At 39.7% G+C, this 15498-nt stretch overlaps 1 protein-coding gene across 2 annotated transcripts in view; it reads right to left on the reverse strand.

The window, feature by feature from the left end:
- Window positions 1-15498, reverse strand: part of MPP7 (MAGUK p55 scaffold protein 7) — a 222594-nt gene that overhangs the window by 158831 nt on the left and 48265 nt on the right. For both annotated transcript variants that reach the window (XM_031444561.2, XM_064479543.1), the window contains exon 2: window positions 3919-4080. Coding sequence is in view for 1 of the 2 variants with exons in the window: in XM_064479543.1 (XP_064335613.1) it covers window positions 3919-3955 (37 nt within the window). In the remaining variant the exon portion in view is untranslated. The remainder of the gene's footprint in view (window positions 1-3918; window positions 4081-15498) is intronic.

A 15498-nucleotide genomic window follows, 5' to 3' on the forward strand; every position in this document is an offset into this window, starting at 1 on the left:
ATAAGGTATATTGGAACTCTCCGTATTGTCTTCAGAATCTCTAAATCTAAAATCGCTCTAAAAAAATTAAAAGTTCCACTGAAAAAAAATTTTTTTAATAAGATCACCAGAGTATAGAAACGAAGAAAGAAAACCCAGAACGGGTGTAATGTTGATGTACAACAGAGAGGCTATTACAGATCGATGTCAAAAGGATGGGCTATCAAGCAAGTGACTCTGGGGCCACTGGCTGTTCACGTGAGAAATGAGACTTGATTAGGTTACTCTCTCATTCCACGTACAAACTAGTTGGACTAAAAAACCAAATGTGTAAGAACAAATTTTTTAATTATTAAAAGAAATCTTAAAGAGTATCTTCATGATCCTGCCTTAGGTAGGGATGGGCCTTCTTAGGCAGAAGGGAAAAGAAAAGAAAATTTTGATTAGTCTAAATAAAAGTCTGCAACTTCTATTTTGAAAATGATACCATTTAAGTAAGAAAAGAAAGGACAAATGACTGACCTGAAGGAATGGCGTTCAACCTAAAATGACCCAAAGAGTTGATATACAAAATACGAATAAAGAAATACTATGAAAAATAAGAAAATAATAAACCAATAAAATAATGGGGGAAGGGTACGAGCAGACAAATCAGAGGAATAACTGGCCATTAAATCAACAGAAATAAATGTTCTATGTCAGTAAAGCACACTTAACACTGAAGATACCGTGTTTTCCCCATCCAATTGGTAAAAATTATCAAGATATAGAATACTGAATATTGGCAAGAATGTAGGGTTAAAGATTTTTAACACACTGTCCATGGATTAGTAAGTGGTTTAACCACTCTGGAGGATAACTTGACAACATCAATTAAATGAGTACATCTTTTATCTCAAAATCCTACAAAAGGAGCAAAACTACAATTTTCCTTAGCAGGAGTCTGATTCACTGAACTGTGACACAAAGGAAGACCAAGTATTAGTTTAAAATAATGAGGAGGATATATTTATATCATTATATACAGGTGTATGCAGAGACAAGAGATACACACATCATAGAAATACCTCTTCAAGACATCTTACTTGGAGGGAGAGGGTAGAGCTCAGTGGTAGAGTGCGTGCTTAGCATGCACAAGGTCCTGGGTTCAATCCCCAGTACCCTCATTAAAATAAATAAATAAATCTAATTACCTCCCCCCCAAGAAAGACGTATCACTTGGTGAAGAAAGAAAGTTATAGAATAATCCAGAGAGTATGACAGAATCTATGATTAAAAAATAAAGAAAAAAGACATAAAACATATTTATGTACATACACATTTATGGATATATGCACCCAAGTGTTTAACATACAGAAAATTCTTGCAGGATCCTCATCAAATTGAGAAAGAAAAGGAGACTGAGGGGAGGGGAAGAGTGGGCAATGAGTTTCCTTCCTTTACCTATGTATCTTTGGGTGGGGGAGGTAATCAGGTTTATTTATTTTTATTCTTTTTTTATTTTATTATTTTTTTAACAGTGGTACTGGGGAATGGAACCCAGGACCTCATGCATGCTAAGCACATGCTCTACCCCTGAGCTATACCCTCCCTTCCTATCTCTGTCTCTTTGACGACAAGAATGTTTTTATGCATTACTTGTGTAGTTTATACATTTTTTGCTCTCAAGTGACATAAGCAGAGAGAGGGAGAGGAAGGGGTCGAAAGGCACATAGGAAGTGCTTCCCCACGTGAGCACTGCGTGCATGGGGGCCACCGCTGGCCGGGTGTCTTTCTCCTGCCCCATGAGCTCTGCCCTTCGCTTATGCTAACGCTGTTCCCCTGGGGACCTGATAACAGAGCAACGGCAACGCCACAGCTAAGCAACGCCGCTGATGGTAAAAATGACCCCTGACCGGTCAACTACATCTGGTCGACAAGGAACACAAGGAAACCATTAGCATTCGAGTGTTACACCACACTCTGGGGCTCCCCAAATGCAGTGACTTGTAACAGTCACCTCTCCTCTGCCTGACCTAAACCTCACTGGGACACACTGGTGAAAAACTCCCACGAAGCAAGGTGTAAGTCACACAGGCATTCTAGATTTGCACCACATGGGCTCACTCTGTGTGTAAAAGTCCTTTCTTAATCCTAAACAGCCAATGCCATCTTTCATAATTGACACCTAAACTGGGGATAGGATAGCTCAGTGGTAGAGTGTGTGCTTAGCAGGCATGAGGTCCTGGGTTCTATCCCCGGTACCTCCATTAAAATAAATAAGTAAATAAATAAACCTAATTACCTAGCCCCCTAAAAACCAAAAACAGAGATATCTAAACTGCCTCATAAACTATCAGTGCTCCATTTTAATCATTTCCCATGTTAGATGTAATCAACACTATTCTGCATTCAACTAAACTGAGGCATTTTTTTTTTGGTGAACAGCAAGGCATAACACTTACTCATTACATAACTGTAGAAAATTTATGGTTCAAATAAATTGTATCTATTAATTTCCTAAACCACTGTGGAAAGTCAAACCATTCATTTTATATAGTCGAACACAACATGGGACTATATAAAAACTGAAAAGAAAAAAAAATCTTTTTTTTTCAGAGGAGCTGGCTTCCAAGTTAACATCTTGAGGGGAAAAAAAAGATTTTTATGTAATTTAAAAATCAAAATCACTTCCTAAGAAAAACTAACCCTCGGTGTAAATCACGGTAGAAAAACATCACTCTTGACGGATACAGACAAGACAGAACCTGCTAAAACATAAGTATGACCACACTCGAAATAGCAAAGAACTAGACGTGCAGCGCAACATAACAAGGAAAAGCAAACCTGTGATTCAGCTTTTTTAAAATTATGGCGTCAGTGAGCGTCCAGTTAAAGAAAAGAGCTGTCTCAGCTGGTTACAGAACAGTATTAAACGGAATAAATTCAGTATGGTCAGTGCAACACAGAACATTCCTTTTAGTGACATTCTATGCCACCACCTCTTGGGAGCACTCTTAAAAATGGAAGGTACAGCTCCAACCCCACTCACCTTCTATTTTAAAAATTCTAGGGGAGAAAAGGTCCATGAATCTACACGTTGTAAAAGTGCTGATTCTGGAGAAGCCCAGAATAAGGCTTCAAAGGGGCACTGAGCACCCCCATCAGCTCAGGAGGAAGGGATCTCACACCTACATCCACCTGAGAGTCTGTTCCCTTTCTTGGAAATCTTTACTCTGAGTATCACTAAGCGTTACAGCTGATAACAAGGTGAAGGATGTTCATCTGTTTTCAAAGAATCCTTTAATGCCATGTATCAACTTCAGAATAGTTCTTCCCTCTGGATGGGAAGAAAGAAAATGGAAAAATGGAGAAGAAAAGGGGGGAAATGAGAAGTCTGACGCAAGCATGGCAAGAAAACTTCATAGCTATTACTAAATCAGAGTGAAGTGTAATGTATCACAGTATTTCCCACACTTTTCTGTATCTTTAATATGCTTAATTTTTTTTAAATAAAAGGAAATACATGGCATTATTCCAAAACTCAAGATGGGGGGGGAGGGTATATAGCTCCGTGGTGGAGCGCATGCTTAGCATGCACAAGGTCCTGGGTTCAATCCCCAGTACCTCCATTAAAATAAACAAACAAATAAATAAATAAATGTAATTACCCTCCTCAAAAAGCAAAAAATTAAAAAATTAAAAAAAAAAAAAAAAGCCCCCAAGCCGGTCCGAGAGCATCAGCACAAGCCATCACGACCTGGAGAAAGCTGCGGTCCGGCAACGCCCTTCGGTAACTTTCACCTTGGAAGGCTGATGGGATGCCCTTCGTGTTGGTTACAGGAAAACCAGCCGGACCTGCCTGCGCTCGCTGAGAGCAATGCTGGATTTCACTGTGAACAAGCAAGGATGTGATTTAAGCAAGGATGGGAGGGAAGCCGCCCTGGCGGGCCCACGTACCTGTGTCACTCCCCGAGCCGGTGGCCAGCGCTGGCATGATGCAGGCTGCCGGCTGCGGCCGGGCTCTGCAGACACGCTCCGCTCAGACGCGGCCGGGGGCCCCACTCCGCGGCCTGCAGCCACGCCGTCCCTGCCGCGGGTTCCGCACCGAGCAGGCCGTGTCTACAAAGAAAAGGAACACTTTCAAAAGGAGAAGAGGGAAGGCTGCTGACTTGCAACAACATTCTGTAATGAAGTCAAAGTTCTGATCCCAGCACATTAGAGGAGATCACGATTCTTCAGAATTTCTTCTAAGTGGGGAAGTCTGAGATTTTGATGTGAGATTTCTAATTAAAAACGTGAAAGTTCTTTGTGCCTGGATCAAGGCTTCCTGGAAGATTTTTCCAGTTGGTTTGAGAACCGCTGACTGCAATAGATGGAGAACAAAAGGGAGCTGTTGTAAGCCGGTGTCATTCTAAAATTCCTATTTCTAACTGTAGAGCAGAGATTGTCATTTAGCAACAACTTACAACTAATTGTCATTTTTTAAGTAGATCATCCTGATATGACAACTGCCAAGCTCTCTAACTGAAAATTGCAAACAACCTAACAAGAATATTAGAATTAAAGGAAGACATTATTATAGATTTACAGAACTGTTGATAAACTCAACTAAGCCTAACAATTCCAGCGAAAATATGAAAGTAAATTGTTTTAGGAAAAACTAAGCTTTGCTGTTATCTTGGAAGATATCAGTTTTTTTCAGTAACTATTTTAACTAACATTTATCCCCCAATAAGCAGTAAACGCACTCTTGTACAGTAACTAAAAGCAAGGGCCCTCGAGTTTGGCTTCATCTCTAATCCTGCAAGCTCTGTGATTTGGGATAAGTTATTTAATCTGATCAGGTATTCATTTCCTTTCATGCAAATGGAGATAAGAATTGTCTGAGAATCCAGTTTGCGAGGGGATACAAAACACATTCTGCAAACAATGAATGCTGGCTATTACGACTGGTTTTTTTTGTTTTTTTTTTTTAATTCTGGTAATGAGATTGTAAAATGAAAACATCAAAGTAGCAAGATTAAAATTTACATTGGCCTGACACCTAGGAGACCATGTGGTTTAAATTTGGGCCACTGCGGCCTAATAACAGAAAATACACTGCATTTACGTTTTTCAGAAATCAGAAGAACCACACAGTGTGTTTCAATTCACTTTTTAAATGCATTTTCCCCAGTTCTCTGTAAAGCAGGTTCAGTAATTTAAAAGCGTATTTTAACATCTATTAACAAGAGAAACAGAACCTGTAAACACTCGAAAACTGGCTCACTTAAGTTCTGAAGGCCTTTAAATTGCTGATTCGTATTTCAGAATAAAGAAAATGACCCTGCAAGTTCCACGTGAAAAAGCCCCAACTATAAAATTCTACTAAAGCCTTCTAAATTAGCTTTTTAATTGTCAAAGCAAACGTTAGTATAAAAATATTCACCATCAAATAGACTATCTTGGACCAGACTATCCGGTGCAATGTCTTGAATTTTGCTTCACATTACAAAGGTTGAGGTACTTGAAACTGCACACAAATCCGTACAGAGATCCACTCTGTGTTACTTTAAAAATATGAGGGCAGTTATTTTAAATACCAAATGAAAATATAAATCACTAAGCTAAAAATTAGACCAAAAAAGACACAGCAAGGCTTCATGAATGCCCATCTCTGAAGCTGTTTTTCCTAATAATTTTAATCGGCAACTCTACTTTGTTTTCCGTGTGTTATCCTAACAATCGGGATTCATATTCAACTACATAAAAGTGTTCCTCCATTCAAACACAAAGAAAGTAAAAAACAGACCACATGTGATTTTTAAAATGCATTCACTCAGTAAACTTTTGTTTTCCTGAGAAAAAAGAGACAAACGGTCATAATCTGTAAAGTGTATGCACATATTTTTACCATTAGGGCAAAATGCATATACATAAGTAGGGAGGCAGGTTTTTTTTTACATGTGTGTAAGCTTTTTATGCCGTAAGTCATCATTTGTATGGTACTGATCATCTAATGACAGGAAAACACACTATCTAATCTATACCATGCAAACTACAATTTTTTTCATGCCTTAAGGAACTTACAATGTTTCACTTTCATAAACCATGTACCCCGCATAACAGCCGATTTATGCTTATAACGAACACCCTATTAATACGAAAACAACCTTCTAAATCAGCATATCTCTCTGAGTTGATGTCTGTAGCTTTCCACATATGCCGTATACAGAAGACTTTACTGTAGCATTTCTCATCTTTTATTTCACAATAAACACTCAGGGTTAAATTTTTCCAAAGTTATATTATTTAAGAAATATAGGCTGCAAAGTAATTTCCTTCTCTGAACATATGCAAGTCTATTAATAAAAAAATAATAATAATAAAGTGATTTGATAAAATCCCAACCAGAAAAGTGCTTAATATTCTATGGAACGAAAGCAGAGTTGCTGGGTTCAACTTTCAAACTGAGCTAAATTTCTGTCGTAATCATGTTATTTTCTTTGGCTAAATTTATTGAAAATGCTTTGGAATTTGTCAGAACCCAGCCATGATTATTACTGACTGTTGTATGGAATCGATTTACTACAACACAAAAATACCAGCTGTTACAGTATGTCCTGAGAGGGATTACCGAATATTCTTAAATTGAAGTTCAATCCATCTTTCCATAAAAAAAAAAAAGAGAGCGACCCAAATGCCGGGAACGTAACTGCAGCATCAAGGGCACCTGAAGCATTTACAATACCCAACAGAATTATTACAACCGTCCTCTAAAAGGGCTTATTTTTGAAATTTCATTATTCCAGTTGTACCTTGCTTCTATATATCACACTGTATCAGGTTCTTCTGGCGTCGATCATGTGGAAACAGTGAAATACGTGAAGGTCTCGAGCTTACAATGTTCAGTTTCCACACACCCTGGGTAACCCTCAGGGCTCCCAGGACGCTCGTGACACCTAGTGGCCAACCACGGAAGTGAGGGTATTGGTGGCAGAAAGTATTTTTGAGCTTCCCATAAAGCAAAAATGCCTCAATTGCACCCAGTGAAACAGTCATCTGCAAAAACTTTTATTAATGGGCGCGCGCGCACACACACACCCACACACACCCACACACACACACACACACACATATTCCTCCTGTGTGTCTCCTCCAGTCTCCATACTTCACTACAACACTACTTCACTTCTGACCCCAAATGTGGTTTTCCACCAATCAACCAATTCTGTGACACCTGCTCAGAGTCCTACAATTTAACTCAATTCTCACCCTATCTCATGGGGGGAGCATCAGAGCCCACAGGTTAAGAGCTCAGTCCTACAACAATGCCCCGACTTCTGATGTCAACTGTAAATCCAGGCTGTCACCAGGGCTTCTCTGATGGAGTGACTATAACTTGGCGGCTCCCACAATTCCCTCAGGTTCGATTAATTTGCCAGAGTGGCTCACAGAACTCAGGAAAACATTTACTTATTAGATTACTGGTTAATTGTAAAGTGATATAATGAGGACTCGCCAGATGGAAGCGATGCAGAGTGAGGAAGGGGAAGAGAGCAACCACGTCCTCGCCAGAGGCAACATCCATGTGTTCCCAATCTGGAAGCTCTCTAAACTCTATGCTTTGAGGTTTGTTATGGAGGCTTCATAACACAGGCATGACTGATGAAATCAGTGGCCACTGGCAACTGAACTCAATCTCCAGGCTCTCGACCCTCCCAGGAGGTCAGGGTGGGACTGAAAATTCCAACCCTCCACTCACCCCCGGCAACCAGACCCCCATCCTTAAGGGCTTTCCAACACTCACCTCATTAAGGTAAACAAAGGTATGGCTCAGAGTAGTTAGGAATAATGGAAGCCACCTTTATCAATCTCTCTTATCACTTAGGAAAAATTCCAAGGGTTTTAGAAGGAGAAAGGGTTACACAGAACACCAAATATATATTTCTTATTATAAACTACAATACTTCACACACAAAGTTAATGCAGACAAAGAAGAAAATCAAGTACTGGACCTAATTTCCCCAATGCGTGTCCTCTCTATTTGGAGGAGTATCCAAGAACAGGAAAACTTTTAACTAACCATCATCATAAATAAATAATTGTATTAACATCCCATTGTTTCAAGACACAAGAACTGGGCCCACTAATCCAACTGTAGATTCTTCATGAGTTATAAATACTCTCAAGTACTTTCAAAACCTAACAGCAATAACACAAAAGTAAACTTTTTTTTTAACAAATCTAATGAGACAGATTAAAAAAACTAATCAAAAAAACTTCTATCTGAAATATTCATGAGCTCTATTAGCCAATGCAAGCATCAAAGTGGTATCTGTTACCATTATGCAAACCTTCATAAATCGTAATTGTTAGAAAATAAAAGAAGCAATGCAGGTAGGTGGCATCAATCTGCTCACAGAAAATGGTATTTAAACCTTTTATACCATCAGTTCTCAAAGCGTTGTCTGCAGACCCCAGGGGTCTCCAAGATCCTTTCAAAGGCGTTCATGATGTTGAACTATTTTCATACAAATATCGAGATGTTATTTGCCTTTTGCACCGTGTGGACATTTGCACCAATGATGACAAGCACTGATGGACAAAACCACTGGTACCTTAGCACAAATCAGGACAACAGTACCAAATAGAAACTACCCGTCCTAGTTACAGTATTCCTCACTGCCAAACTCTCTCACTTAAAAAAAAAAGGAAGAGAAGAAAAATGTTGACTCTAGAATGCCCTTAATGAAGTCGTAAGCTTTATAACTGACTCTGGAGGTGTTGCTAATGATAAAACATAAAAATTCAAGCAAAAAACAGAATTTTGTAAAACTTGCATCCACCAGAGGCTGCCCTGGCTTTGCAAGGTACCGTGTTAATTTAAATGCCCGCATTCTGGGACTCTGTTCCCACCCTGCACAGTTCCATCAGCTTCCCAACACCCAAAGGCTCTTCTGAGAAGATCAGTGGTGACATAAGCAAATGTGATTTTTGTTAATATTGTGTCAACCTCTGGATAACGAACCAATATTTTTAAAATTATCAATGCATTTGTATTAGAAAGTCACGTGTGAATCAGTCACTCAAGGGGGGGGCATAGCTCAGTGGTAGAGTGCGCGCTTAGCATGCACAAGGTCCAGGGTTCAATCCCCAGTACTTCCACTAAGAAAATAATCAATCATAATCATCATAATTTTAAAAACCTAATTACCCCCAAAAAAATTTTTTAAAAAACTACCACGTGCAGCATTGTGATGAACAGCTTACCCTTGAAAAACACAAGCTTAGTGGGGAGGGTATAGCTCAAGTGGTAGTGTGTCTGCCTGACCTGCACGAGGTCCCAGGTTCAGTCCCAGCACCTCCTCCAAATAGAAATAAATCAATAAACCCAATTACTACCTCCCCCTTAAAACAAACAAACAAACAAACAAAAAACAGGTTTAATCTGTGCAGGTCCACTTACACAGATTTTTTTTGAACAGTACCACGTGATCTGTGGCTGGTAGACTCCACGGATGCAGAACGCCGACGGTAAGTTATAAGCAGATTTTCAACTGCATGGATGGTTGGCGCCCCTAAGCCCCACATTGTTTGAGGCTCAACTGTAGCAATGAAGAAAAAATTTACAACTGAACAGGTTATTAAAATACTCTTCCCTTTTCCAACTACAGATCTGTGTAAGACTGGTTTCTCTTCATATCCTTCAACCAAAAGACAGAGCCACAAGTCCACAGTCTACCCAGGGAAGAGGCTGTGACTGTCTTCCATTAGGCCAGCTAGTCCCAAATCACTCATGGGTTTTTTTGGGGGAGGAGGGTTATTTTTCATAAAAATGTTATGTTAACCTATAACAAGTTTAATATTGTTCTTTTTAAAATTGAAATTTTTTTAAAATTTCTCAGTTTTAATTTCCAATACGGTAAGTATGAACATAACCCACGTAAGTAGAACTTTTCCTAAGACTGTAAAAAGGTCCAGAGACCCCAAAGGTTGAGAAATGCTACATTATGCCAAGGGCAGGCAAAATTTTTTCTGAAAAAGGCAAAGTAAACATTTTAAGCTTTGTGGCCCATGTGGTCTCATCATTTGACAATATGCAAATGAGTGGGTGTGGCCCTGTCCCCATTATATTTTATTTCCAGAAAAGTAGAGGGTCGGATTTGCCGACCACCATCCTGTATCATCACACCCTGACTTAAGGGTCTAAGAGTAGCATGCTTTCCGGCAACATTTTTATCGGTTATTTATCAAATATTCAAAGAGTTTAAATTATCTTTCTAGTTTTGTATTATGCAGAAGTAGAGGCAAAATCTAGCAATGGAATTTTAAACTGTGCAATTCCTAACCACACACGAGGTCACATTTCAATTTTGTCTATTCCAAGGATCTTAGACTTTGTATACATTGACAATGAAAAACATGCTTACAACTGGCAATGAGTGCGGATGCCACCTGAGAGAAAATACGCTTTATACAACCAATCACAGAAAGTCCTAGACAAAAAAAGCGGGGAGGGGACAATCACAAAAAATGAAAACATCTCACAGTTGACAAACTCACTGGGGCTCAATTATGATGCAATACAGAACTTACGGATTACAAGTGGAAAGGAAACTACGAACGCAACAGAAAAGAAGACTCCCGGCAGAGAAAGAATCCTATAAACCTCTGGAGGCTGAAAAGAGGAAATGAGAGGAATGCTGCTTCTGGACGCCCCAGGGTGGGAGCCAAGGCTCCAAGGCTGCTAGGAAAGTCTTCAGGAGCCCGGGACCACCTGCCCTGGAGGGGCGCCAACCAGGGACACGAACCACAGGCCATCGGACCACAGGCCACCGGGCTTGCGGGGGAAGGTGCACACACACTGCCACACCCATTCCCTCAATTGTCCCCTGTCTGGAAATACAGGTGTAACGAACTGGCCTTCACAGGCAGTGGCCTCACTCCAGGCTCCCCAAGCCACCTGCAGCCATCAGTGCATCATGACCCTGAGGTCACTCTGACTGTCCTCAAGGGACAACCAGCAGCCTTCCTAGTGCTGGGCGCCTCCCCCTTGGGGGAAACATTTCTTCTGATGATCACCTTTTCTCGTGGTATTTATTTTCTACCACCCACTACTAAAAAGTCTTGCACAGTCTTCATGATTACACCATTCACCAGCGACGGACCACATCTCCATTGCACTGAACTCTCTCCTCTAATTGCTGGGGGCAGGGGTGGATGCCGGCTTCCTCAGTACATCTTTCTTGACGAATTCTCCACCCCAGCACTGCACCTGCATCCCTTTAAATCCTCTCTATTGAAGAAACTGATCATTTTTGATAATTTAAGGTACATCAACGTAATTTTATATTTTTGGGGGCTTCTGTCCCCCACTAGAATTTCCATAAAGATGGAACCCAAATCATCTTATGTTCCTAAAAACTGCACAGTGGCCCCCACTCAGAAGTACTTTCATATGTGACCGATTCCAGCCTTCCAAGAGTTCTCTTGCCTTTACAGGTCAGAGTGACCTCATCACTCTACTTCTGATGAAGAGAACACAGATTTTGACACGAGACAGACCACGGATCAGAGCCCAGCCCCACCCTCCTGACTCCACGATCTTGGCCAGTCTACTGGATGACATGAGACTGAACGCAATGACCTAAGCAAAACACCTAACCCATCAGCAGACGGCAGCTTCTCTGAATACTTTTCAACCTCATTGTCATCACTCTCTATTTCTCACTTCCTCTAACCTACAAAACTCTTAAAGGCCCTGTGATGAAAAGAAAACAGGCTCTGGTGGGAGACAGTCCCGTCTCCCGATTCCACCACTTATTTCATGCACAACTTACAAAGTATAAGATCTTGGGAAACCAAATAAAATATACCCATATACATTTATGTGTGTGTGCGTATATACACACATACACAAACACATATATAAATGTGATTGGGATTAACAGATAACACATGATTATATATCAAATAGATAAACAAGGACCTACTGTATAGCACGGGAAACTATATTCAATTTCTTGCAATGAACTGTAATAGAAAAGAAACTGAAAATATGTATAAGTATGTATGTATATGCATCACTGAACTGCTTTGCTGTACATCTGAAACTAACATTGTCAATCAACTACACTTCAATAAAAACTAAGGATTTTTTTTAAACGTGAGTGACAGATAACACTGAGCGCTCACAATTTCACAGACGTGAGGTTAAAAACTCAAACATGCACTGTCTCATTTAATTCTCCCAATAATCCTGTAACATAAGCACTATTATCATCGTCTTAGAGGCGAGGAAACTGAATTTTCAGCAACTTGCCCTAAGCCCATGGTGTGAAGGGATTCTAGCGTCAGCAGGTTTGAACCCAACGCCCACACTGTTGCCACACTACACAATGCTGCCTCTTAATTCTGGGACTTAATCCCTCCCATTCACTTCTCTCAGGGGTCAAATGGAAATCATTTCTATGATTCATTTACCTCTTGTGATGATTTGATGAAACCTACCTGAAGCACTGGGAACATACGCGGTGCTCAATTATTAGCCCCTCCATTCCCTCAACTCTTCCTTGGGATCCTTGTTGTATTTTCTCTTCTTTCTTCACAAATAAGAAACCTGCCCATTTCAAACCCACATCGTCTGGCTTGCTCTTCAGTTACCTGATTTCATGCTTGCTCTCACAGACCCCAAAACCCAGGTAGGTTCAGAGCACAACATTCTCAGCCCTCGGTCCACTGATTTCTGAACACTTAGACCCACATCTACAAAACCCAAACCCTACGAAATTCAGGTATTTCCAAAACCTACAGTCACACCTTGCAAGGTGGCCAAGGACACTGTTCTTCTATGTTTTATAGGGTTATAGCAAATAATAGATTATGTCAGAAGCTCAAGAATGTAACTCAGACGCTACTGAACCTTTCTTAATAGCAACATGTCACCAGAGTATTAACCATAACTCAGTAATTTCAATATAGCTGTATTTTTCAGCTCCAAATGTTTTCTTTCTTTTCTTTTTTAAAGTTTCTATCTTTTGCCGATATTCTTACTTTGTTCATGCATTGTGTTCCTGGTTTCATTTAGGAATCTATTTGTATTGTGTTTTAGGTCATTGAACACATATAATTCGATAACAGTTTCCTGGATATGACACCAAAAGCACAGGCAACAAAAGTAAACAGACCAATGGGATGACATCACACTTAAAAACTTCTGTGAATCAAAGGAAATAATCCACAGAGTAAAAAGAACCTACAGAAATGGGAGAAAATATTTGAAAATCATATATCTGATAAGAGGTTAACATCCATAATATATAAAGAGCTCCCACAACTCACCAACCAAAAAAAAGAACAAAAAACGAGCAAAGGACTTAGACGTTTCTCCAACAAGCATAAGCCAACAAGCATATGAAAAGATGCTCAACATGATTAATAATTAGAGAAAAATCAAAATCAGAATGTGGTATCATTTAACAATCATTATGATGGCTATTATTTTTTTAAAAAAGAAAATAACAAATGTTATTTATGAATGTGAAGAAACTAAAACCCTGTGCACCATTGGTGGGAATATACAATGGTGCAGCTACTATGGGGAACAGTATGGAAGTTCTTCAAAAAATTAGAAATAGACTTCCTATACGACCCAGCAATTCTACTCCTGGGTATATAACCAAAAGAAATGAAAGCAGGATCTGAAGAGATATCTGCAAATCCACAACCACTGCAGCATCATTCACAATAGCCAAGAAGTCGAAGCAAATCAAATGTCCATCCACAGATGAACAAAATGTGATACACACCCAATGGAATATCACTCACCTTAAAAATGCAGGAAATCCTGTCACATGCTGCAACATGGATGACACGTGAGGCCATTACACTAAGCGAAATAAGCCAGTCATAGAAAGAAAACTACTGTGTAATTCCACTTATATAAGGCATCTAAAGTATAAACTCACAGAAATAGAAAATAGAATGGTGGTTGCCAGGGGCTGGGGGGCGGGAGAAATGAGTTGTTTAATGGGTAGAGTTTCAATTCTGCAACATAAAAAAGTTCTGGAGATCTGTGACACAACAGCGTGAATACACTGAACACTACTGAACTCAATACTTCAAAATGGTTACTATGATAAATTCTATGTTATGTTCTGTTTACCACAATTTACCAAAAAAAAAAAAAGTGCAACAATCGAAGACAGACTAAGGAAGAAATGAAATTACTACAAACTAATAGTAGCCAGAATCGTTGCCCAATAATCTAGAGATCATCATCAGAGACGAAAAAGCTTAATTCCAGCAACAAGCAAACTGATTTAAGCAAGAGTTGTCAACAAAAGCCAGCCTTTATGGTGGGGTCTGTAGAGCAGTCTCGGAACTCAAGTCTGAAACTCAGACACACTCCATCAGAGGGGAGAGACTAACACCGGGGGTTATGTTATAAATCTGTTCTATAATCAATGGTTTTAACCATCACTACCAGCTATGAGTAACAACCCAATTGCTATACCAAAGCATGTAACATCGTGAACACTCATTCATTTTGAATTTTTTTTCTAATTGTGGTTAGACAATGGTGCTACTCAACAGTATTTCTGTGACTTCTCCCCTTCCAGGTACATGGGGAGAGAATCATACTCCCCTGCCTCCTTGGCCTCAGATGAGGTCCTAGAGCTAGCCTTGATCAGTAAAGTGAAAGCAGAAGGCTTGTTACCTCCAGGAAGATGCATTTAAGAGCCACTGTGAGGTTCGGCACCTCCCCTTTCTCAAGCTGACCAATGTTCCAGATAATAGCACCTCCATCAACTCGAGTGCCTGATGGGGGGATGACATGGGTCAGAGCTCCCCACCCAAACGTGGCGTACAGATCCCATGAGCTATCAGTGAACGGCTGTTGTTGGAGTTGTTTGTGACTGAAGCACCACCTAGCCCATCCTGATAAACTCATCAACTGCAAACATCAGTTACTTTTCAGTAACAAATCATGTATTTACATTGTTATTTCCTGGTACTAATTAACACTGTGTGGTTCAAAACAATAGTTCCTTAAAATGTTGCTGGCTAAAAACATCTGAAATGATTCTGGACACTTATAAACATGACTTCACAGGTTTACTAACTTCACAGATATCATGCAAATTGTCTACTTTTGTCAGTTTCTCAGGCCCTACAACATAGCTATCAAAAAATAAGCTTTCCAAGGGGGTAAAGGTATAGCTCTAGTGGTAGACCACATGCTCAGCTCCCAGAAGGTCCAGGGTTCAATCCCCAGTACCTCCTCCACATGGAAATCAATGAAGAAACTTAATTACCTCCCCCTCATAAAAAAAATAAGCTTTCCAAAAATCAGTTCTTATCTGTAAAATATTAATTATGTCATAATACCAATATTAATTGTATTTTCTTTTTTTTTTTCCTTTAGATTTATGAGAGGGAGGTAACTGGGTTTATTTATTTATTTATATTTGGAGGAAGGACTGCAGAATGAACCCAGGAGCTATACCTGCCCCACTATTAATTGTATTTTTCTAAGGACAGGAATAAAGTTAA

The sequence above is a fragment of the Camelus dromedarius genome, chromosome 26, assembly GCF_036321535.1.
Source record: "Camelus dromedarius isolate mCamDro1 chromosome 26, mCamDro1.pat, whole genome shotgun sequence".
In the NCBI taxonomy this organism is placed as follows: domain Eukaryota; kingdom Metazoa; phylum Chordata; class Mammalia; order Artiodactyla; family Camelidae; genus Camelus; species Camelus dromedarius.